Here is a 24,347-nt window from a genome sequence, read left to right as displayed (position 1 = left end):
AAATCTACAAAGATACAGAATCAACACATCTGAGTCAAAATAACAGATGAATACATATGCATCGGATAATTATACTTACCAAAATTGGTCAGATAAAAAGATATAAGATTACTCCTTTAGAACCATAATTGACCTAATTTTAATTGTTCTACTAAAAATTTGGATATCTGTGCAGCTACTTGTTTATCTTGGTCTGCGAGAAGAAACCTCTTGGCTTCTTGATTAACAAAGGGCAAATTAACTCTTTACGTAATTCTCTGTAAAAAGAACAGAACAGTAAAACATGTGCAAGCATTTCAGCACTGTCACTGCAAGGACACATGCGGTTTTGTAATAGGGTTGCTTTAATACGACCCTCAAGCAGTGCTGAAGGTATAATGTTAAGTCTTGAATGTTAAGTGTTGCACGTGAAAGGGCCCATCTGTACTTGGGAGTTGTCACCATTGTACCGTTATTTTTGGAAGGCTTATCACAGAGTATTTGTACCAGGGACACAATTTAGTACAGTAATAACAGACAAATTATTTGGGTTTTCAGTATCATATAAACATTGTTCTAGTAGGTTTCTTTCTTTGCTATAGTAAAAGATAAGGTTCCCCTTGACATTTAGTCCAGTCGTGTCTGACTCTAGGGCACGGTGCTCATCCCCGTCTCCAAGCCGTAGAGCCAGTGTTGTCCATAGACAGTTTCCGTGGTCACGTGGCCAGCGTGACTAGACACAGCACGCTGTTACCTTCCCACCGTGGTGGTACCTATTTATATACTCGAATTTTTGCATGCTTTCGAACTGCTAGGTTGGCAGGAGCTAGGACAAGCGACGAGAGCTCACTCTGTCACGTGGGATTCAATCTTACAACGGCTGGTCTTCCGACCCTGCAGCACAGAGGCTTCTGCGGTTTAACCCGTAGTGCCACCACGTCCCTGCTTTGCTATACCCAATAGTTAATAGGAAATCGGGAGACAGCCCTAAGGTATGTGTTATGGACTTGACATCTTTCATCCATTTACTCTCATGAGGATCCTCCACAACAAAGGAGAGCAGACCGGAAGGAACAAGGTTCAGTCTTAAGCAAAAGTTAAATATCCTGAGCCAGGCCTGTGTGTATACTGAGGAAAGGCCACTTTCCTATCGCAAAGAGTCATTTGGCACACAGTTGGGTACAGCAAATATTTGTCTAAGAAACTTAAACTGAACAATTTCTACTGATTTTAATCTTGTATTAGCCCAAATTAAGCTCCCATAAAGCATCTGCACTAACGGCGTGCCTCTGTAGACTTCCAACACTGCTGGTATAAAACTGTGGCCATTAGTATAGAAAAACTGTCTCAGAATTTTTATGGTGCGTGAAGCTTTTTCCCCAACATATTCTTGTTGAGTTGTCCATGCTCCTGATGTCTGAAAAAACCAAATCTAGATATTTAAAGGCTCTGACCTGTTCAATTGGTTGTCCATCCAAGGACAATTTGCAGAGTCTAAAGCATTTGGCAAATACCAATACTTTGGTCTTACTATAATTCCCTTAGTTGCCTTCTCAGACCAACTTTAGATTGGGATAGCAACACTGCATCATCTGCATATAGTAAGATTGAGATTAGGATTGTTGCTAATTTGGGGTTATGGAATGCTAGAGATAACAAATGCTCAACAGTATCATTCACATATTAGTTGAATAAAATTGGAGCTAAAACACAGCCTTGCTTGACTCCTTTTGTAGATGGTACAGGATCTGATAACAGCATGCCCTTAGCCAAGTATTATTATAGAGATATTTAATTAGAAAGAGAAGTCTTTTATGTATAGTTGTGGAAGATAGTTTTCCCCACGAGATACAGAGTCAAATGCAGCCTTAAGGTCAATAAATGCTGCATATATCGTAACATGCCCTTTTTCTTCTTAACATATTTATCTATCAGGTGGGCTAATACAAAACAGTTATCTAGAGTAGATCACCCTTGATTAAATCCTGCTTGCTCTACTGCTATGATATTTTCATCCTGGATCCAGTCAATTAATTTATTGCATAGATGTTTGGCGTAGAGTTTGCTTATTACACTCAATTAGCTGATTGGTCGATAGTTGGCAGAATCATTTTAAACTCCTTTTATATATATCGAACAGGCATACTACCTATAAGTTGGGATACATCTATAATAGTCCCTATATATGCTTGGTCTACCATTGGTGACCATTTAATTCTTTTACTGCCAGTCATTTCTGAAACTTTGCTGGGATAAGATTGCAATTGTAAATGAGGATTACTAAATGTTGGCTATGTTAGCATCAATATGAGGGGTAAATGATTGCCTTCTGTGCTGTTACCAATTTCAAACTGAGTCACATATTAATAAATTCATATTCATCAAATAAAATAAAAAAGTAATTAATTAATTAATTAATTAATTAATTAATTCTGTATGTGGAATGTGAGATTGCTATATAATCAATCACACTGCCACCCCTCTAGATAAGTCCCCCATTTGCAGAACCATTCAGTATTAAGACATCCCTCCTCCTTGTAAACTGTGCAAAACAATACCCTGTATAACTGCATGTCTTATCTTTAGAAGTTCGACCATTTCTCTCCACTGTACTATCATCTGAATCCAATACCCAATGAAAGTGGGCACAGAGGCTTTCATCATTAGCACCTAGGCGTGCATTAAAATCCCCTGCAACAATAAATATTGCTTTGCGATACAAGGATTCAAGATGTTCTACACAGTTATCAATAGTAACCCAAATGTTATCCTCATCTTAGAGTTAGATTAGGCATCCTTCAGTCTCAAGAGACTATGATAACGTGCTCTGAACAGAGGTCTTGGAATAGCGTCTAGTGTAGCTAAGAAGCCCCATTCAAGAGTGACCATCCCTTCCACACTGAAAACAAATACAATCTGTCCTCGGTCCTGCTCCCTGATTTTTCTGGTTTCGGAACTGCCTCTTTGCCTCGGCCTGCTGGACAAGGGTCTCTTCAAAATGGGAGAGGTCATGAGACTGAACGCTCAGATGTCAAGGTTTCCCATCTGTTGAGGTCCATTCCTAAGGCCTTCAGATCCCGCTTGCAGATATCCTTGTATTGCAGCTGTGGTCTCACTCTGTGGCAATTTCCCTGCACTAATTCTCCATACAGGAGATCTTTTGGAATCCGACTAGCAAATCTTGGCAGGCCTTGCTAAAGCGATTTATGAGTGGTTGGAGGTCTTCAGCAGAGTGGGCAACAATGGCTGCATCGTTTGCAAAGAGGAAGTCCCGCATGCATTTCAGTTGGACTTTGGTCTTTGCTCTCAATCTAGAGAGATTAAAGAGCTTTCTGTCTGATCTAGTCCGGAGATAGACACCCTCGGTTGCAGTTCTGAAGGCATGCTTCAGCATAACAGCAAAAAAGATCCCAGAGTTGGCGCGAGGACACTGCCCTATTTCACTCCACTTCGGATGTCAAAGCAATCTGATGTTGAGCCATCAAAAACTATAGTGGTCATTCACCTTTAAAATAGATAAGGAGTATGCAATTGAACGGTAGTAAACTCACCAGATCAGCCCTGATTCTATAGGACTTTGATTTCAAAATCAGAAGCGAAAACCCAAGGAATTAAAGGATAACTTTCTTTGCTAGGTCTGCTCTAAACTGGAGGGAGGGAGGACAGGACAGGGCCCTTCTCCATCCTGGAAGCAGTGGCTTGCAAAGATCAGCAGTCTGCATCTGTCCTCTCCCCTCTGGGCCCAATCCACCTAGGATGAAAACACAAGTCACATGGCCAAATGCGTTACTTCTCCCCGGAAAGAGCAAAGGACTAGCCGTAAACATTGAGAAATATGAGGGCAGCTGGGCCAGAGGGCTTGGGGTGAATCTCCTCTTAGGGTGGGGACCACCGGTGGTGCCCCACAAGGCTGGCTCCCCACTGTATCAGTTATTCCCTAAAGAAGAAACCTGGACAGAGGTAGAATGGATAAAGGCTGATATCCAACCTGGGGCAGCGCAGCCGCACCAGTGGGCCAGAACCCCAGAGTGTTTGTTATGGGTTGGAGGCCTCACCCGTCCCAAGGCAACCCAGCGGAAGAACAAGCAGTGAGGGTGTGGATGCAGTTAAGAGGTGGAAACCAGAACGTTTCTTTATTTTGACAAAACCAGCCCCGAGTACCCGGCCCTTAAAACAGAGAAAACTTTTAAAAGGCTGGTGGGTGGTGCTTCAAAGACCCAACAGCTGGAGAAGATGGCTGATCCAGGATCCTAACCATGAAAAGGTGTGGTGGGTAGGGTGCCTGGCACCCACACAAACTTATTCCCGTGACTTCGAAAGCCAGGATAAATGCTCCTTTTGGAGAAACACTGCTGGACTTTTGAGGAAGTTCCTTTGTTTTTCAAATAGATAACCTATTGTCTCAAAACACCTTACTTGTTTACAATAGTTACACTCCTCCCATCCCACAGACGATGTCAGGGTTGTGTGCCACTGACTGTATTACATCGAAAACTCAACAATAGAAAGAATATAAGTAATAACTTTGAATGGGGGTCTGGTGTGCAGCTCCTGGATATCTGTGGACCATCACCTCTCACTTCCCTGGAGGGAAAATTATTTCTTCAAAACAATGACAGTTCTGTACCTAGGGATCTCTAGACAGATAAGAGGGGGCGGTCCGCTTTAACCCAAATATGCTTTTTTCCAGCTTTTCTATCAACCAGAAGTGAACTTCCTCTGACACTCTGAGAATACCAGTGGTTGGTAGATCTTTATTAATCGCAGTGTACTAATTGAAGAGAAAATAAACATTTCAGTTCCTTTTCAGTGCCTTCAGCACATTCTTACCATTCCTATGGGTCCCTGCATGATGGCCATTTATACAATATACAATAAGGCCCTCTTATCCATGGGAATCATATCCACAGTTTGAAAATATTAAAAGAAAAATTCTAGAAATATATATATTTCTAGAAATGAGGTTACCAGAACTGGCCACTAGAGGGAGTCAGAAATGAGGGGTTCCCAATCTGTGGGCCGTGGCTCCAGGGGGTGCAGTGAATCCCAGGCAGGGGTGCTATGGGAAAAGAGATGGCACACAGAACTATGAGAATTATAGAGAAGCTGTTCATAGCTGTATGAACAGCTCTATTACTTTCATAGCTCTATAAAAAGCTTCTCTATTGCTTTGTTTCTAACAGAAACAGGAAGTGGAGACTGTGTGCCTGCCGCTCCATTCTCCCTCTCTATGGTCTCCAGTGGAAGCGCCTGTAGGTACCCTTGGGGTTTTCCTGCATCGGGACCTGAGAGGAGATGGACCCTCAAGGATATTGGAGGGGGAGAGGAGAGGAGATGGGAATGGCTGGCAAACGGTTCAAGAACAAGGGGAGCCACAGCCAGTGGCCATAAAATGAAGGGAGCTGTGAGTTTCTCACAATTAAGTGCAAGATAAACAAGACTGAATCCTGTTCCAGATTTATTGTTGTTACATGCTGTGGAGTCGTCACGGGGATTTCAAGTCATGTGAAGTGTCGAAGGAGTGGCTTCACCATTAACGCACACAGACACACACACTTAGTGAGTTTCCCTGGCCAAGCAGGGATAAGAAACCAGCTCTCCTGGTTTCTATCCGTTTCTCTCCTGGCCATCTATCCGTTGTGCGACATTTGATTTCACTGTTCTATATAACAAATATATATATATATAATATACAGTTAACTCCCCTGCATGAAGTCTTTTAATGAAAAGTACTGCTGTGTGTTTCTCCTGAAGCCTAGTCCACTTTTCAAATACATATATATAAACCCCAGGATCTCCTAGAGCCTGTCTTCCCTTGAAAAGGAAAACAGTGCCCCCAGGAGCCAGGATTGTCCTTTTCAATACTATTTGGACACCCCTCCCTCAATGCCACAACTTTTTGACCCATCCTGGTCACTTGGGGCAGATGCAGGTCCCACCCTCAAACCTCTACAGCTGTTCAACCCCAATGTATGTCTCTGATCCCCGGGATGCCTCACTGAACAGACGTTCATTCATCTTCTAATTTAATCTGTTTCCACACGCCAAACGTTTCCATGGCTTCCCCACTGTGTGAATTTCCTAATGAGAACTCGGACGTTTCTTCTGATTTCACCTATTTCCATACTCCCAGCAGTAAAATGGTTCCAGTTCCGCTGTGAACCGTCTGATGTCTAACTAGGTTTCCTTTCCCGCTGAAGCTTTTCCCACACTCTAAGCATTTAAAGGGTTTTTCCCCGGTGTGAATTCTTTCATGGGATGTGAGATTCGACCAATGGCTGAAGCTCTTTCTGCACTCCAAGCATGGGTAGGGTTTCTCGCCAGTGTGACTTCTTTGGTGGACCAAATAGTTTGTGTTATTGTTGAAACTTTTCCCACAGATTAAGCACTGGTACGGTTTCTCCCCCATGTGAATTCTTACGTGCGACATCAGCTTATCGTTCTGGGTGAAACTCTTTCCACACTCCATGCATTTATAGGGTTTCCCCCCTGTGTGGATCCTTTGGTGAGAATTGAGGTATTGCCTTTGGCTGAAGCTGCTTCCGCACTCCAAGCATTCGTACGGCTTCTCTCCGGTGTGAATTCTCCGGTGCTCTGTGAGATTTGCGCTGTTGCTGAAGCTTTTGCCACATTCCAGACATTTGTACGGCTTCTCCCCAGTGTGAATCCTATGGTGAGAGGTGAGGCTTCCCTTCTGACTGAATCTCTTCCCACACTCCAAGCATTTATAAGGTTTCTCCCCAGTGTGGATCCTCTGATGGGCCGTGAGGTGCATCTTCCGGCCAAAGCTCTTCCCACAGTCCAAGCAGATGAAAGGTTTCTCTCCTGTGTGAATCCGTTGATGTGTCGTGAGGTTTCCTTTGTAATGGAAGTTCTTTCCGCACAGCAAGCATTTATAGGGTTTCTCTCCCGTGTGAATCCTCTGATGTTTCGTAAGGTCTGAATTGGTAACGAAGCGCTTGCCGCAGGCCAAGCACTGGTGTGGTTTCTCCCCAGTGTGGAGCCTGCAGTGAATGATAAGCTTGGAGGCACAACTGAAAGCTTTTCCACATACAGGGCACTTCTTATTCTCCTTTCCTTTCTCCGATTTTTCTTCACACATGATCTCATGTGGATCATCGCCCGGAGAAGCAGAGGATTTATTCTTTCTTTGTGGATTTGCTTCTGTTTTCTTCTTTTGATCTTTCCTATTTCTGTACTTTTGTCCTTCCCAGGCCATCCCACATGGTTCTCTCATATTCTCCATTTCCAGCTTGTCATCTTCTAAAAAAGAGATAAGAAATCGGTACAAATTGGAATTACTACTACTACTACTACTACTACTACTACTACTACTACTACTACTACTACTACTACTACTACTACTACTACTACTACAACAACAACAACAACAACAACAACAACAACAACAACAACAACAACAACAACAATAATAATAATAATAATAATAATAATAATAATAATAATAATAATAATAATAATAATAATAATAATAATAATAATAATAATAATAATAATAATAATAATAATAATAATAATAATATATGCAGAGCTGAAAGGGAGCCTATGGATCATCAAGTCCAGCTTCAGTCAGGGAAGCACAGTCAGGAATTGAACTCCCAACCTCTGGCTCTGCAGGCAGATACTTCAACCACTGAACTATCCAGCAATTCCCAGAGTGTCAGACCACTGAACAAGTTAAATTAAAAGTTGGAAGCAGCCTTTCAGTATACTGGACTAGAAGTTTTGGAGGGATGCTTCCAGATGCAGTAGAGAGAGTATAAAGTTAGCTGGAGAAGCAGCAGTTTCACATATTTCCAGTGAAGCACAATTTTGCAAAGGAATGGGTTTCAGGTTCAGAAAAAATGCTGGAGACTCTCCTAATGAACCTAGCAATGTTTTTGGTGCACAATGAGGGATACAAGCATTGGCTCCTTAACTAGTGGCAATTCACCAGAACAGTTTAATGCCTCTGCATTTAACATCAGTAACTGACAGGACTCTGTTTAGCATATTATACAATAGGGACCCCCATATCTGCCAGATTGGTATCTGTGGTTCCCCTTATTTAAAATATTAAAAGAAAAAAAGCTCAAAAGAGGTATTCCCATGATGCAATTACCAGAAGACCATGCTATGTATAGGGTTCACTACTAATTCCCTCGTAGATACGGTACTTCAAATTATTTCACCGCATTGTAATGCAATTTTTTTTGGTTGTGCATGCTGTTTTCAGAGGGATGTGCCCCCCCCCAAAAAAAACAGGTTACAAAGACTTCAAGATAAATTATATAGGAAATGGGCCAGAAAAACACAACAGTCATGATTTTCATCATCATACTGTCATCAGGATCACCTTCGCTATAATGGATGAGAAAAAGAGAGAGGCCATACCGAGACAGACTACAATCTCACAGGTCTCTTCCATGATTTCCCTGGGCAGGATCCAGCAAAACCCGCTGCACCTCGGAGTGAGACGCACAGCCACTGCTTCAAAGAACACCAAGTCCTGGAATGCAAACAAACAAGCAAGCAAGCAAATAAATAAATACACTTTTCCTCCTTTTTTTTATAGGTAACATAAATGTTCTTTACAAACCAATTCCAAAGCATTGTTTAAGAGGATGTGGCTGGGCAGTAGATGTCAGCATCTAGCTTTTGCAGCCTTCTCGATACAAGCCAAGGTTTTCTACATCCATGAAACATCATGACTATATAGTATGTTCAAGATCAAGGACACCATGGCTCTGATTAGTTATTGAAGAAAAACGGGAGGTAGGGATTATTCCTAGAATAATTGAGTTGGACGGAGCCCGTAAAGCCATTGAGTTCAAACCCCCCCCCCTTCAATGCAGGAATCTAAATCCAAGTATACCTGACAGATGGATCTCCCATAGAGATGGGGGTACAGTGGTGCCTCGCTTGACGATGTTAATTCATTCCTGCGAAATCGCTGTAGAGCGAAAACATCATCAAACGAAACGAAAAAATCCCATTGAAATGCATTGAAAACCCGTTCAATGCGTTCTAATGGGCTGATAAACTCACCGTCCAGCGAAGATCCTCCATACGGCGGCCATTTTGGGTGCCTGTAAAGTGAGGAATCCGTTCTAGAAAACAGCGGGGAGCCATTTTCTTCAGCCGGCAGCGATTTTGAAACCCAACGATCAGCTGTTTGCTGATCGTCGTAAAGCAAAAATCGGTTCCCGAAGCAGGCAACCGATCATCGCTAAGCAAAATTCCCCCATTTAAACCATCATTTTGCAATTTCAAAAGCAATCACATAAACGGCAACATAATGCAGATTTGTCGCAGAGCGGGATAATCGTCCAGCGGGGCACGACTGGCATATTGAGTGTAGCAACTTAACAGCATCATCTTTTAAGATTTTAAATAGTTCAGATGGAATGCCATCACCTCCACTGGCCTTGTTGTTAGCCAGGCTTTCTAAGGCCCACTTGACTTCACTCTCCAGGATGTCTGGCTCAAGGTCAGCAACTACATTGTCTGGGTTGTCCGGGATATCCAGATCTTTCTGGTATAATTCCTCTGTGTATTCTTGCCACCTCTTCTTGATGTCTTCTGCTTCTGTGAGGTCCCTACCATTTTTGTCCTTTATCGTGTCCATCTTTGCACAAAATGTTCCTTTAATAGCTCCAATTTTCTTGAACAGGTCTCTGGTTTTTCCCTTTCTATTGTTTTCCTCTGTATCTTTGCACAGTTCACTTAAGAAAGCCCTCTTGTCTCTCCTTGCTATTCTTTGGAAGTCTGCATTCAATTTTCTGTAACTTTCCCTATCTCCCTTGCATTTTCTTTCCCTTCTCTTCTCTGCTATTTGTAAGGCCTCGTTGGACAGCCACTTTCTTGCATTTCCTTTTCTTTGGGATGTTTTTCGTTGCTGCCTCCTGTATAGTGTTATGAACCTCCATCCATAGTTCTTCGGGCATTCTCTCCACCAAATCCAGTTCCTTCAATTTGTTCCTTCACTTCCACTGTGTATTCATAAGGGATTTTGTTTAGATTATACCTGAGTGGCCCAGTGGTTTTTCCTAATGTCTTCAGTCTAAGCTTGAGTTTTGCTATAAGAAGCTGATGATCAGAACCGCAGTCAGCTCCAGGTCTTGTTTTTGCTGACTGTATAGAGCTTCTCCATCTTTGGCTGCAGAGAATATAATCAATCCTATTTTCGATATTGCCCATCTGGTGATTTCCATGTATAGAGTCGCCTCTTGTGTTGTTGGAAAAGAGTGTTTGTGATGACCAGCTTATTCTCTTGACAAAACTCTATTAGCCTTTGTCCTGCTTCATTCTGAACTCCAAGGCCAAACTTCCCTGTTGTTCCTTTTATCTCTTGGCTCCCTACTTTAGCATTCCAGTCCCCTAGAATGAGAAGAACATCTTTCTTTGGTGTCAGTTCTAGAAGGTGTTGTAAATCTTCATAGAATTGTTCTATTTCAGTCTCCTCAGCAATGCTGGTTGGTGCATAAACTTGGATTATTGTGATGTTGAATGGTCTGCCTTGGATTCGTATTGACATCATTCTATCATTTTTGAGATTGTATCCCGTTACAGCTTTTCCCACTCTTTTGTTGACTATGAGGGCTACTCCATTCCTTCTACGGGATTCTTGCCCACAATAGTAGATATGATAATCATCTGAGCTGAATTCGCCCATTCCTGTCCATTTTAGTTCACTGATGCCCAGGATGTCGATGTTTATTCTTGCCATCTCCTGTTTGACCACCTCCAGCTTCCCAACGTTCATAGATCTTACATTCCAGGTTCCTATGCAGTATTCTTCTTTGCAGCATTGGATTTTCCTTTCACTTCCAGGCACGTCCACAGCTGAGCGTCCTTTCGGCTTTGGCCCAACCACTTCATTAGCTCTGGAGCTACTTGTACTTGTCCTCCACTCTTCCTCAGTAGCATGTTGGACGCCTTCCGACCTGAGGGGCCCATCTTCCAGCGTCATATCTTTTAGCCTTTTGTTTCTGATCATGGGGCGTTCTTGGCAAAGATACTGGAGTGGCTTGCCATTTCCTACTCCAGGTCGATTGCGTTTAGTCGGAACTCTCCACTATGTCCTGTCCGTCTTGGGTGTCCCTGCACGGCATAGCCCATAGCTTCTCTGAGTTACTCAAGCCCCTTCGCCACGACAAGGCAGCAATCCATGAAGGAGATTGGAACGCATTAAACTAAGTTTAATGCGTTCCAATGGCTTTTTTTTTATCCGTACAGCGATGTTTAATAGGAAATCGGGTATGTGTTATGGACTTGACATCTTTCATCCATTTACTCTCATGAGGATCCTCCACAACAAAGGAGAGCAGACCGGAAGGAACAAGGTTCAATCTTAACCAAAAGTTAAATATCCTGAGCCAGGCCTGTGTATACTGAGGAAAGGCCACTTTCCTATCGCAAAGAGTCATTTGGCACACAGTTGGGTACAGCAAATATTTTTCTAAGAAACTTAGACTGAATAATTTCTATTGATTTTAAGCTTGCATTAGCCCAAATTAAGCTCCCATAAAGCATCTGGACTAACGGCTTGCCTCTGTAGATTTCCAACACTGCTGGTATAAAACTGTGGCCATTAGTATAGAAAAACTGTCTCAGAATTTTTATGGTGCGTGAAGCTTTTTCCCCAACATATTCTTGTTGAGTTGTCCATGCTCCTGATGTCTGAAAAACCACACCTAGATATTTAAAGGCTCTGACCTGTTCAATTGGTTGTCCATCCAAGGACCATTTCCAGAGTCTAAAGCATCTGGCAAATACCAATACTTTGGTCTTACTATAATTCACCTCTAGGTGTTCCTTCTGGCAATGGTTTGAGAATTCCCTTAGTTGCCTTCTCAGACCAACTTTAGATTGGGATAGCAACACTGCATCATCTGCGTATAGTAAGATCAAGATTAGGATTGCTGCTAATTTGGGGTTATGGAATGCTAGAGATGACAAATGCTCAACAATATCATTCACATATTAGTTGAATAAAATTGGAGCTAAGACACAGCCTTGCTTGACTCCTTTTGTAGATGGTACAGGATCTCATAACAGCATGCCCTTAGCCAAGTATTATTATAGAGATATTTAATTAGAAAGAGAAGTCCTTTATGTATAGTTGTGGAAGATAGTTTTCCGCACGAGATACAGAGTCAAATGCAGCCTTAAGGTCAATAAATGCTGCATGCAGTATATCGTAACATGCCCTTTTTCTTCTTAACATATTTATCAATCAGGTGAGCTAATACAAAACAGTTATCTAGAGTGGATCACCCTTGATTAAATCCTGCTTGCTCTACTGCTATAATATTTCCATCCTGGATCCAGTCAATTAATTTATTGCATAGATGTTTGGCGTAGTTTGCTTATTACACTCAATTAGCTGATTGGTCTATAGTTGGCAGAATCATTTTAAACTCCTTTTATATATATCGAACAGGCATACTACCTATAAGTTGGGATACATCTATAATAGTCCCTATATATGCTTGGTCTACCATTGGTGACCATTTAATTCTTTTACTGCCAGTCATTTCTGAAACTTTGCTGGGATAAGATTGCGATTGTAAATGAGGATTACTAAATGTTAGCTATGTTAGCATCAATATCAGGGGTAAATGATTGCCTTCTGTGCTGTTACCAATTTCAAACTGAGTCACATATTCATAAATTCATATTCATCAAATAAAATAAAATAAATAAATAAATAAATTCTGTATGTGGAATGTGAGACTGCTATATAATCAATCACACTGCTACCCCTCTAGATAAGTCCCCATTTGCAGAACCATTCAGTATTAGGAGATCCCTCCTCCTTGTAAACTGTGCAAAACAATACCCTGTATAACTGCATGTCTTATCTTTAGACATTCAACCATTTCTCTCCACTGTACAGTGGGGTCTTGACTTAAGAACACCTTGAGTTAAGAACATTTTGACTTAAGAACCACTCTCATAGGAAAATATTGACTTGACTTACATACTTAGATTTGAGATAAGAACTAAAAAAAAACCACGTGGGAGGCAGGGAAAGTGCAAAATTTGAACTTTCAGTTAACTGTTGGCCAGTGAAAAGGGTGCCTGTCTGCTTCCTCACGCCTCCCAGCGCTTAGAGAGTGGATTGGGAGTCTTCAGACTGCCTGGTACTGCCTGGACTGTATTTTCCCTGCCTTCCCTGAACCTTTCTTGACCTAAGAAAAAAAGAAACAAAATATCCCCCTCTAGTGGTCATAGGCAGAATAGCAGCTTCCCATTAGTTTCTATGGACGGAAAAGAGCAGATACGGATCAAATGGTTTTCAATGCTTTCCTATGGGAAATGCAGATTTGACTTGAGAACATTTTGACTTGAGAACCGCCTTCCAATACGGATTAAGTTCTCAAGTCAAGACCCCACTGTACTATCATCTGAATCCAATACCCAATGAAAGTGGGCACAGAGACTTTCATCATTAGCACATAGGCATGCATGCATTAAAATCCCCTGCAACAATAAATATTGCTTTGGATTCAATATGTTCTACACAGTTATCAATAGCAACCCAAATGTTATCCTGATCTTAGAGCTAGATTAGGCATCCTTTAGTCTCAAGAGACTATGGTAACATGCTCTGAACAGAGGTCTTGGAATAGAGTCTAGTGTGGCTAAGAAGCCCCATTGAAGAGTGACCATCCCTTCCACACTGAAAACAAATACAATCTGTCCCCGGTGCTGCTCCCTGATTTTGCTGGTTTCGGAACTGCCTCTTTGCCTCGGCCTGCTGGACAAGTGTCTCTTCAAAATGGGAGAGGTCATGAGACTGAACGCTCAGATGTCAAGGTTTCCCATCTGTTGAGGTCCATTCCTAAGGCCTTCAGATCCCGCTTGCAGATATCCTTGTATTGCAGCTGTGGTCATTCTGTGGCAATTTCCCTGCACTAATTCTCCATATAGGAGATCTTTTGGAATCCGACTAGCAAGTCTTGGCAGGCCTTGCTGAAATGATTCATGAGTTGTTGGAGGTCTTCAGCAAAGTGGGCAACAACAGCTGCATCATTGGTGAAGAGGAAGTGCCGCATGCATTTCAGCTGGACTTTGGTCTTTGCTCTCAATCTAGAGAGATTAAAGAGCTTTCCGTCTGATCTAGTCTGGAGATAGACACCTTCTGTTGCAGTTCCAAAGGCGTGATTCAGCATAACAGCAAAAAAGATCCCAAACATAGTTGGCGCGTGGACACAGCCCTGTTTCACTCCACTTCGGATGTCAAAGCGATCTGATGTTGAGCCATCAAAAACTATAGTGGTCATTCGCCTTTAAAATAGATAAGGAGTATGCAATTGAACGGTAGTAAACTCACCAGATCAGCCCTGTCTATAGGGCTGTCTATAGGACTTTGATTTCAAATTCAGAAGCGAAAACCCAAGGAATTAAAGGATAACTTTCTTTGCTGGGTCTGCTCTAAACTGGAGGGAGGACAGGACAGGGCCCTTCTCCATCCTGGAAGCAGTGGCTTGCAAAGATCAGCATTCTGCATCTGTCCTCTCCCCTCTGGGCCCAATCCACCTAGGATGAAAACACAAGTCACATGGCCAAATGCGCTACTTCTCCCCGGACAGAGCAAAGGACTAGCCATAAACATTGAGAAATATGAGGGCAGCTGGGCCAGAGGGCTTGGGGTGAATCTCCTCTTAGGGTGGGCACCACCGGTGGTGCCCCACAAGGCTGGCTCCCCACTGTATCAGTTATTCCCTAAAGAAGAAACCTGGACAGAGGTAGAATGGATAAAGGCTGATATCCAACCTGGGGCAGCGCAGCCGCACCAGTGGGCCAGAACCCCAGAGTGTTTGTTATGAGTTGGAGGCCTCACCCATCCCAAGGCAACCCAGCGGAAGAACAAGCAGTGAGGGTGTGGATGCAGTTAAGAGGTGGAAACCAGAACGTTTCTTTATTTTGACAAAACCAGCCCCGAGTACCGGCCCTTAAAACAGAGAAAACTTTTAAAAGGCTGTTGGGTGGTGCTTCAAAGACCCAACAGCTGGAGAAGATGGCTGATCCAGAATCCTAACCATGAAAAGGTGTGGTGGGTAGGGTGCCTGGCACCCACACAAACTTATTCCCGTGACTTCGAAAGCCAGGATAAATGCTCCTTTTGGAGAAACACTGCTGGACTTTTGAGGAAGTTCCTTTGTTTTTCAAATAGATAACCTATTGTCTCAAAACACCTTACTGGTTAACAATAGTTACACTCCTCCCATCCCACAGACGATGTCAGGGTTGTGTGCCACTGACTTTATTGCATCGAAAACTCAACAATAGAAAGAATATAACTAATAACTTTGAATGGGGGTCTGGTGTGCAGCTCCTGGATATCTGTGGACCATCACCTCTCACTTCCCTGGAGGGAAAATTATTTCTTCAAAACAATGACAGTTCTGTGCCTAGGGATCTCTAGACAGATAAGAGGGGGCGGTCCGCTTTAACCCAAATATGCTTTTTTTCAGCTTTTCTATCAACCAGAAGTGAACTTCCTCTGACACTCTGAGAATACCAGTGGTTGGTAGATCTTTATTAATCGCAGTATACTAATTGAAGAGAAAATAAACATTTCAGTTCCTTTTCAGTGCCTTCAGCACATTCTTACCATTCCTATGGGTCCCTGCATGATGGCCATTTATACAATATACAGTAAGGCCCTCTTATCCATGGGAATCATATCCACAGTTTGAAAATATTAAAAGAAAAATTCTAGAAATATATATATTTCTAGAAATGAGGTTACCAGAACTGGCCACTAGAGGGAGTCAGAAATGAGGGGTTCCCAATCTGTGGGCCGTGGCTCCAGGGGGTGCAGGAATCCCAGGCAGGGGTGCTATGGGAAAAGAGATGGCACAGAGAACTATGAGAATTATAGAGAAGCTGTTCATAGCTGTATGAACAGCTCTATTACTTTCATAGCTCTATAAAAAGCTTCTCTATTGTTTTGTTTCTAACAGAAACAGGAAGTGGAGACTGTGTGCCTGCCGCTCCATTCTCCCTCTCTATGGTCCCCAGTGGAAGCGCCTGTAGGTACCCTTGGGGTTTTCCTGCATCGGGACCTGAGAGGAGGTGGGCCCTCAAGGATATTGGAGGGGGAGAGGAGAGGAGATGGGAATGGCTGGGAAACGGTTCAAGAACAAGGGGAGCCACAGCCAGTGGCCATAAAATGAAGGGAGCTGTGATTCCCAAATGTTTGGGAACCACAGGTCTAGAAAAATGTATTTCCATGGTGTTATTACCAGGACTGGCCATTAGAGGGAGTCAGAGAACATGCCATAGTGCTTCCTATTAAAATACAGTGGTGCCTCCCATTACGACATTAATTCGTTCCAAGGAAATCGCTGTAGAACGAAAACGTCGTAATGCAAAAATAAAAAACCCATTGAAACGCATTAAAACCCGTTGAATGTGTTCCAATGGGCTAAAATCTCACCATCCAGTGAAGATCCTCCATAGGGCGGCCATTTTCGGTGGCTGTTTTGCGAGGAATCCGTCCCAGAAAACAGTGGGGAGCCATTTTATTTACCTAGCTGCCATTTTGAGACTGCTGATCAGCTGTAGGAAAATCGTCGTTTTGTGAAGAATCGGTTCCCGAAGCAGGGAACCGATCATTGCAAAGTGAAAAAGCCTATTCAGACCATCGTTTTGCGATCGCAAAAACGTCATTGTAATGCGGTTTCAGCGTAATGCAGGGCAATCATAAAGGGGGGCACAACTGTAGTGTTTGCTATAATCCACATTTTTCAGCATCTGCGGAGGGGGGGTTGGAACCAATCCCCGCACAGATAAAAGGGTCCTACTGTACCTCTTCAGTGAGTTTCTCACAATTAAGTGCAAGATAAACAAGACTGAATCCTGTTCCAGATTTATTGTTGTTACATGCTGTGGAGTCGTCACGGGGATTTCAAGGTATGTGAAGTGTCGAAGGAGTGGCTTCACCATTAACGCACACAGACACACACACTTAGTGAGTTTCCCTGGCCAAGCAGGGATAAGAAACCAGCTCTCCTGAGCGACAGTCTGGCCATCTATCCGTTGTGCGACATTTGATTTCACTGTTCTATATAACAAATATATATATATAATATACAGTTAACTCCCCTGCATGAAGTCTTTTAATGGAAAGTAGTGCTGTGTGTTTCTCCTGAAGCCTAGTCCACTTTTCAAATACATATATATAAACCCCAAGATCTCCTAGAGCCTGTCTTCCCTTGAAAAGGAAAACAGTGCCCCCAGGAGCCAGGATTGTCCTTTTCAATACTATTTGGACACCCCTCCCTCAATGCCACAACTTTTTGACCCCTCCTGGTAACTTGGGGCAGATGCAGGTCCCACCCTCAAACCTCTACAGCTGTTCAACCCCAATGTATGTCTCTGATCCCTGGGATGCCTCACTGAACAGACGTTCATTCAGCTTCTAATTTAATCTGTTTCCACACGCCAAACGTTTCCATGGCTTCCCCACTGTGTGAATTTCCTAATGAGAACTCGGACGTTTCTTCTGATTTCACCTGTTTCCATACTCCCAGCAGTGAAATGGTTCCAGTCCCGCTGTGAACCGTCTGATGTCTAACTAGGTTTCCTTTCCCGCTGAAGCTTTTCCCACACTCCAAGCATTTAAAGGGTTTTTCCCCGGTGTGAATTCTTTCATGGGATGTGAGATTCGACCAATGGCTGAAGCTCTTTCCGCACTCCAGGCATGGGTAGGGCTTCTCGCCGGTGTGACTTCTTTGGTGGACCAAATAATTTGTGTTATTGTTGAAACTTTTCCCACAGATTAAGCACTGGTACGGTTTCTCCCCCATGTGAATTCTTACGTGCGACGTCAGCTTGTCGTTCTGGGTGAAACTCTTTCCACACTCCATGCATTTATAGGGTTTCCCCCCTGTGTGGATCCTTTGGTGAGAATTGAGGTATCGCCTTTGGCTGAAGCTGCTTCCGCACTCCAAGCATTCGTACGGCTTCTCTCCGGTGTGAATTCTCCGGTGCTCTGTGAGATTTGCGCTGTTGCTGAAGCTTTTGCCACATTCCAGACATTTGTACGGCTTCTCCCCAGTGTGAATCCTATGGTGAGAGGTGAGGCTTCCCTTCTGACTGAAACTCTTCCCACACTCCAAGCATTTATAAGGTTTCTCCCCAGTGTGGATCCTCTGATGGGCCGTGAGGTGCATCTTCCGGCCAAAGCTCTTCCCACAGTCCAAGCAGATGAAAGGTTTCTCTCCTGTGTGAATCCGTTGATGTGTCGTGAGGTTTCCTTTGTAATGGAAGTTCTTTCCGCACAGCAAGCATTTATAGGGTTTCTCTCCCGTGTGAATCCTCTGATGTTTCGTAAGGTCTGAATTGGTAACGAAGCGCTTTCTGCAGGCCAAGCACTGGTGTGGTTTCTCCCCAGTATGGAGCCTGCAGTGAATGATAAGCTTGGAGGCACAACTGAAAGCTTTTCCACATACAGGGCACTTCTTATTCTCCTTTCCTTTCTCCGATTTTTCTTCACACATGATCTCATGTGGATCATCGCCCGGAGAAGCAGAGGATTTATTCTTTCTTTGTGGATTTGCTTCTGTTTTCTTCTTTTGATCTTTCCTATTTCTGTACTTTTGTCCTTCCCAGGCCATCCCACATGGTTCTCTCATATTCTCCATTTCCAGCTTGTCATCTTCTAAAAAAGAGATAAGAAATCGGTACAAATTGGAATTACTACTACTACTACTACTACTACTACTACTACTACTACTACTACTACTACTACTACAATAATAATAATAATAATAATAATAATAATAATAATAATAATAATAATAATAATAATAATAATAATAATAATAATAATAATAATAATAATAATAATAATAATAATAGTTAGGCATCCTTCAGTCTCGAAAGACTATGGTAGCGTGCTCTGTATGGAGGGCTTGGAACAGCGCCTAGTGTGGCTGAGAAGGCCGATTCGAGTGTGACAGTCCCTTCCACACTGAAGACAAACCCAGTCTGTCCCCTGTCCGGCTCCCTGGTTTTGCTGTGACTTCCTCTTTGCCTCGGCCTGCTGGGCAAGAGTCTCTTCAAATTGGGAGAGGCCGTGATGCACTGCCTGCCTCCAGGCTGAACGGTCAGATGTCAGGGTTTCCCATCTGTTGAGGTCTATTCCTAAGGCCTTCAGATCTCGCTTGCAGATGTCCTTGTACCGCAGTTGTGGTCTCCCTCTGGGGCGCTTTCCCTGCACTAATTCTCCATAGAGGAGATCCTTTGGAATCCGACCATCAGCCATTCTCACGACGTGCCCAAGCCAACGTAGACGTCGCTGTTTCAGTAATGTATTCATGCTGAAGATTCCAGCTTGTTCTAGGACTGCTCTGTTTGGGACTTTGTCCTGCCAGGTGATGCCAAAAATCCGTCGGAGGCAACGCATATGGAAGGTGTTCAGCTTCCTCTCCTGCCGCGCACAAAGGGTCCAGGACTCACTGCAGTACAAGAGTGTGCTTAGAACACAGGCTCTATAAACCTGAATCTTCGTATGTGTCGTCAGCTTCTTATTGAGCCATACTCTCTTTGTGAGTCTAGAGAACATGGTGGCTGCTTTCCCAATGCGTTTATCCAGCTCGACATCTAGAGAGAGGGTGTCAGAGATGGTTGAGCCGAGGTACACAAAGTCATGAACAACCTCCAATTCTTGTGTGGAGATGGTAATAGAGGGAGGTGAGTCCACGCCCTGGCCCATGACTTGTGTTTTCTTCAGGCTGATTGTTAGTCCAAAGTCTTGGCAGGCCTTGCTGAAATGATTCATGAGTTGTTGGAGGTCTTCAGCAGAGTGGGCAACAATGGCTGCATCATCTGCAAAGAGGAAGTCCCGCATGCATTTCAGTTGGACTTTGGTCTTCGCTCTCAATCTAGAGAGATTAAAGAGCTTTCCATCTGATCTAGTCCGGAGATAGACGCCCTCGGTTGCAGCTCCAAAGGCATGCTTCAGCATGACAGCAAAAAAGATCCCAAAAAGTGTTGGTGCGAGGACACAGCCCTGTTTCACTCCGCTTTGGATGTCAAAGGGGTCTGATGTTGAGCCGTCAAAAACTACAGTGCCTTTCATTCCCTCATGGAAAGATCTGATGATGTTAAGGAGACGCGGTGGACATCCAATCTTGGGAAGTATTTTAAAAAGGCCATCCCTGCTAACCAGATCGAATGCTTTTGTAAGGTCTATGAAGGCCACTAAGAGTGGCTGTTGTTGTTCCCTACATTTCTCCTGCAGCTGTCGGAGGGAGAATACCATGTCAGTGGTGGATCTATTAGCTCGAAATCCGCACTGTGATTCTGGATAGACTCTATCTGCAAGCACCTGGAGCCTCTTCAGCACAACACGGGCAAGCAGCTTCCCTACCACACTAAGAAGAGAGATGCCACGGTAGTTATTGCAGTCACCCCTGTCTCCTTTGTTCTTGTACAATGTGACGATGTTTGCATCCTTCATGTCCTGTGGTACTCCACCTTCCCTCCAGCAGAGACAAGAGACTTCATACAGTTCGGTGGTGATTATCTCCTTACCGCATTTCAGCACTTCAGCAGGGATGTTATCCTTTCCAGGTGCCTTGCCGGAGGCGAGGGAGTCCAAGGCCGCTTTTATTTCTGCTAGGGTTGGTTCGTTGTCCAGCTCTTCCAAGACAGGCAGGCACTCAATGTTATTTAATGCTTCTTCGGTTACTACATTCTCTCTGGAATATAGCTCAGAGTAGTGCTGTACCCAGCGTTCCATCTGCTGTGCTCGGTCCTGGATGAGCACACCTGTAGCAGACTTCAGGGGAGCAGATTTCTTCTGTATTGGACCTAAGGCCTGCTTGATACCGTCATACATTCCTTTGATGTTACCTGTGTCTGCTGCTAACTGTATCTGAGAGCAGAGCTGGAGCCAATAATCATTGGAGCATCTCCTGGCAGCCTGTTGGGCTTGACTGCGAGCAGCTCGAAGAGCTTGCAAGTTGTACTCGCTAGGACAGGCTTTGTATGCTGCTAGAGCTCTTCTCTTATCCTCGATGGCTGGCATTAACTCCTCTGAATGGGCTTCGAACCAGTCAGCCATCTTTTTGGTCTTCTTGCCAAAGGTGGACAAGGCGGTGTTATAGACAGTGTTCCTGAAGTGTTCCCATCATTCCGATGCATTTGCATCAGCCGGACCTGGAAGGGCTTCCTCAAGTGCTTGGGTAAATTCCTTCACTTTTCTTTCATCGCAAGTCTTGCTGATGTCAATACGTGGTCTTCCTTCCTTTTTCGTGTGATATACTCTCTTTGTTCGTAGTTTTACTCTACTACACACCAGGGAGTGATCAGTATCACAATCAGCACTCTGGTAACTGCGTGTGATCGTAATACTAGGAAGGCTGGAACGTCTAGTGAGGATTAGGTCAAGCTGATGCCAATGCTTGGATCTTGGATGCCTCCAGGAAACTCTGTGTTGCAGCTTCGTGTTAAAGAATGTGTTGCTGACACAAAGACCATAATAGCAGCAAAACTCCAGCAAGCGTTGGCCATTTTCATTCATCTTTCCAATGCCAAAACGGCCTAGACAAGTGGGCCAAGAATTATGATCAGCACCAACTCTAGCGTTAAAGTCTCCAAGAATGAACAGTGCCTCTCTTTCAGGGACTTTTTTGATAGTAGCTGCCAGATCGTCGTAGAATTTGTCTTTCACTTCTGGAGTGGATGACAGTGTTGGTGCATATGCGCTAATGAGGGTTACTGGTCCTGCTGATGAGTGGAGCTGCAGAGACAGGATTCTTTCACTCCCCACAGTAGGTGGAACAATGCATCTCAGAAGAGTATTTTTGACTGCAAAGCCAACACCATATTCCCTGGTCTCATTCGATGGTTTTCCCTGCCAGAAGAATGAGAAGTTTTTTTCTTTGACAGATCCAGAGTCTGGCAGTCTTGTCTCTTGTAAGGCAACAATGTCCATCTGCAGTCTACTCAGTTCCATGTCAATGACAGCTGTCTTGCGCACATCATCTATTTCTTGCAGGTCGTTAGGAAAGCCGTAGTCAGGAAAGCCAGGGGTCATTGTCCGTACATTCCAGGTGCCCAGCTTTAGGGCAGAAGTTTTCTTACGATTTTTGCATGGTGCACGGTTATCGATCTGCTTGTCGGGTTTGACCCTAAACCCCACGCACCCCGTGGAGTTAACAGACCGTGGCGAGGTAGCACCTTACTGGCTGGGGGCTGCCCAGCTTAAGGCGGGCGGTATCTACCTAGTGAGGTGCAATGACCTCTCCCACCGTCAGAAGTAGCCCCTGGCGTCCTGCTCTACGCCAATTGAGCAAAGACTTATAACCGGTAACTGCTACTTCCCGTGTTGTTTCGACGCTGTATGCGAAGCTGGAGTGTCCTCTCCAGAGCACGAAGCCTGGGTAAAATAATATGGAGGATAGGCTGTTACCCAAGCAGCAAATCCCCCCTCTCCACGTCGCTGAAATGGTCCAGTGGAGAGGCAAGAGCCAATACAACTGGTTCCAGCAACGTCGCAGCAGTTGGCAGAGTGACACAAAGTGCCTCCGGGACTCCAGCTCCGGATTTTGCCTCGAGGTTATCTCCTGAAGCCCTTTCCATGAGTGGATATAGCCACAAGGCAGTGGAGGTTTAAATTCGGAGTTTTCCTTCTCCTAGATGGGCTGCCTTCCAGGGCTGACGAGCCCCACCTAATTAATGATTATTAATTATTAATTATTAATTATTAATTATTAATTATTAATTATTATTAATAATTATTAATAATTATTAATAATTAATAATAATAATAATAATAATAATAATAATAATAATAATAATAATAATAATAATAATAATAATAATAATAATAATAATAATAATAATAATAATATATGCAGAGCTGAAAGGGACCCTATGGATCATCAAGTCCAGCTTCAGTCAGGGAAGCACACTCAGGAATTGAACTCCCAACCTCTGGCTCTGCAGGCAGATACTTCAACCACTGAACTATCCAGCAATTCCCAGAGTGTCAGACCACTGAACAAGTTAAATTAAAAGTTGGAAGCAGCCTTTCAGTATACTGGACTAGAAGTTTTGGAGGGATGCTTCCAGATGCAGTAGAGAGAGTATAAAGTTAGCTGGAGAAGCAGCAGTTTCACATATTTCCAGTGAAGCACAATTTTGCAAAGGAATGGGTTTCAGGTTCAGAAAAAATGCTGGAGACTCTCCTAATGAACCTAGCAATGTTTTTGGTGCACAATGAGGGATACAAGCATTGGCTCCTTAACTAGTGGCAATTCACCAGAACAGTTTAATGCCTCTGCATTTAACATCAGTAACTGACAGGACTCTGTTTAGCATATTATACAATAGGGACCCCCATATCTGCCAGATTGGTATCTGTGGTTCCCCTTATTTAAAATATTAAAAGAAAAAAAGCTCAAAAGAGGTATTCCCATGATGCAATTACCAGAAGACCATGCTATGTATAGGGTTCACTACTAATTCCCTCGTAGATACGGTACTTCAAATTATTTCACCGCATTGTAATGCAATTTTTTTTGGTTGTGCATGCTGTTTTCAGAGGGATGTGCCCCCCCCCAAAAAAAACAGGTTACAAAGACTTCAAGATAAATAATATAGGAAATGGGCCAGAAAAACACAACAGTCATGATTTTCATCATCATACTGTCATCAGGATCACCTTCGCTATAATGGATGAGAAAAAGAGAGAGGCCATACCGAGACAGACTACAATCTCACAGGTCTCTTCCATGATTTCCCTGGGCAGGATCCAGCAAAACCCGCTGCACCTCGGAGTGAGACGCACAGCCACTGCCTCAAAGAACACCAAGTCCTGGAATGCAAACAAACAAGCAAGCAAGCAAATAAATAAATAAATACACTTTTCTTCCGTTTTTTATAGGTAACATAAATGTTCTTTACAAACCAATTCCAAAGCATTGTTTAAGAGGACGTGGCTGGGCAGTAGATGTCAGCATCTAGCTTTTGCAGCCTTCTCGATACAAGCCAAGGTTTTCTACATCCATGAAACATCATGACTATATAGTATGTTCAAGATCAAGGACACCATGGCTCTGATTAGTTATTGAAGAAAAACGGGAGGTAGGGATTATTCCTAGAATAATTGAGTTGGACGGAGCCCGTAAAGCCATTGAGTTCAAACCCCCCCCTTCAATGCAGGAATCTAAATCCAAGTATACCTGACAGATGGATCTCCCATAGAGATGGGGGTACAGTGGTGCCTCGCTTGACGATGTTAATTCGTTCCAGCGAAATCGCTGTAGAGCGAAAACATCATCAAACGAAACGAAAAAATCCCATTGAAATGCATTGAAAACCCGTTCAATGCGTTCTAA

At 43.5% G+C, this 24,347-nt stretch overlaps 1 protein-coding gene across 1 annotated transcript; it reads right to left on the bottom strand.

The window, feature by feature from the left end:
- Nucleotides 1–4,713: 4,713 nt before the first annotated feature.
- LOC144587523 (uncharacterized) lies at nucleotides 4,714–23,835 on the bottom strand. Its single transcript, XM_078388419.1, has 3 exons — nucleotides 23,710–23,835; nucleotides 17,597–18,658; nucleotides 4,714–7,020 (listed from the first exon to the last, which is right to left on the bottom strand). The coding sequence occupies exons 1-3, from the start codon at nucleotides 23,741–23,743 to the stop codon at nucleotides 6,095–6,097; spliced, it is 2,022 nt and encodes a 673-aa protein (XP_078244545.1). The 5' UTR covers nucleotides 23,744–23,835; the 3' UTR covers nucleotides 4,714–6,094.
- Nucleotides 23,836–24,347: the final 512 nt, after the last annotated feature.

The sequence above is a fragment of the Pogona vitticeps genome, chromosome 2 (genome assembly GCF_051106095.1).
Source record: "Pogona vitticeps strain Pit_001003342236 chromosome 2, PviZW2.1, whole genome shotgun sequence".
NCBI lineage: Eukaryota > Metazoa > Chordata > Lepidosauria > Squamata > Agamidae > Pogona > Pogona vitticeps.
This window is presented reverse-complemented; position numbering and strand designations above follow the sequence as displayed.

What these genes read in the sequence shown, in the direction of transcription:
- LOC144587523 (XM_078388419.1), bottom strand. Translation starts at nt 23,743, where the DNA reads ATGGAAGAGACCTGTGAGATTGTAGTCTGTCTCG. An exon ending in TGAGATTGTAGTCTGTCTCG is followed by an intron (nt 18,659 to 23,709) that starts GTATGGCCTCTC and finishes TCTCTTTTTTAG; the next exon opens with AAGATGACAAGCTGGAAATG. An exon ending in ATGCTTGGAGTGTGGGAAAA is followed by an intron (nt 7,021 to 17,596) that starts GCTTCAGCGGGA and finishes TATGTGGAAAAG; the next exon opens with CTTTCAGTTGTGCCTCCAAG.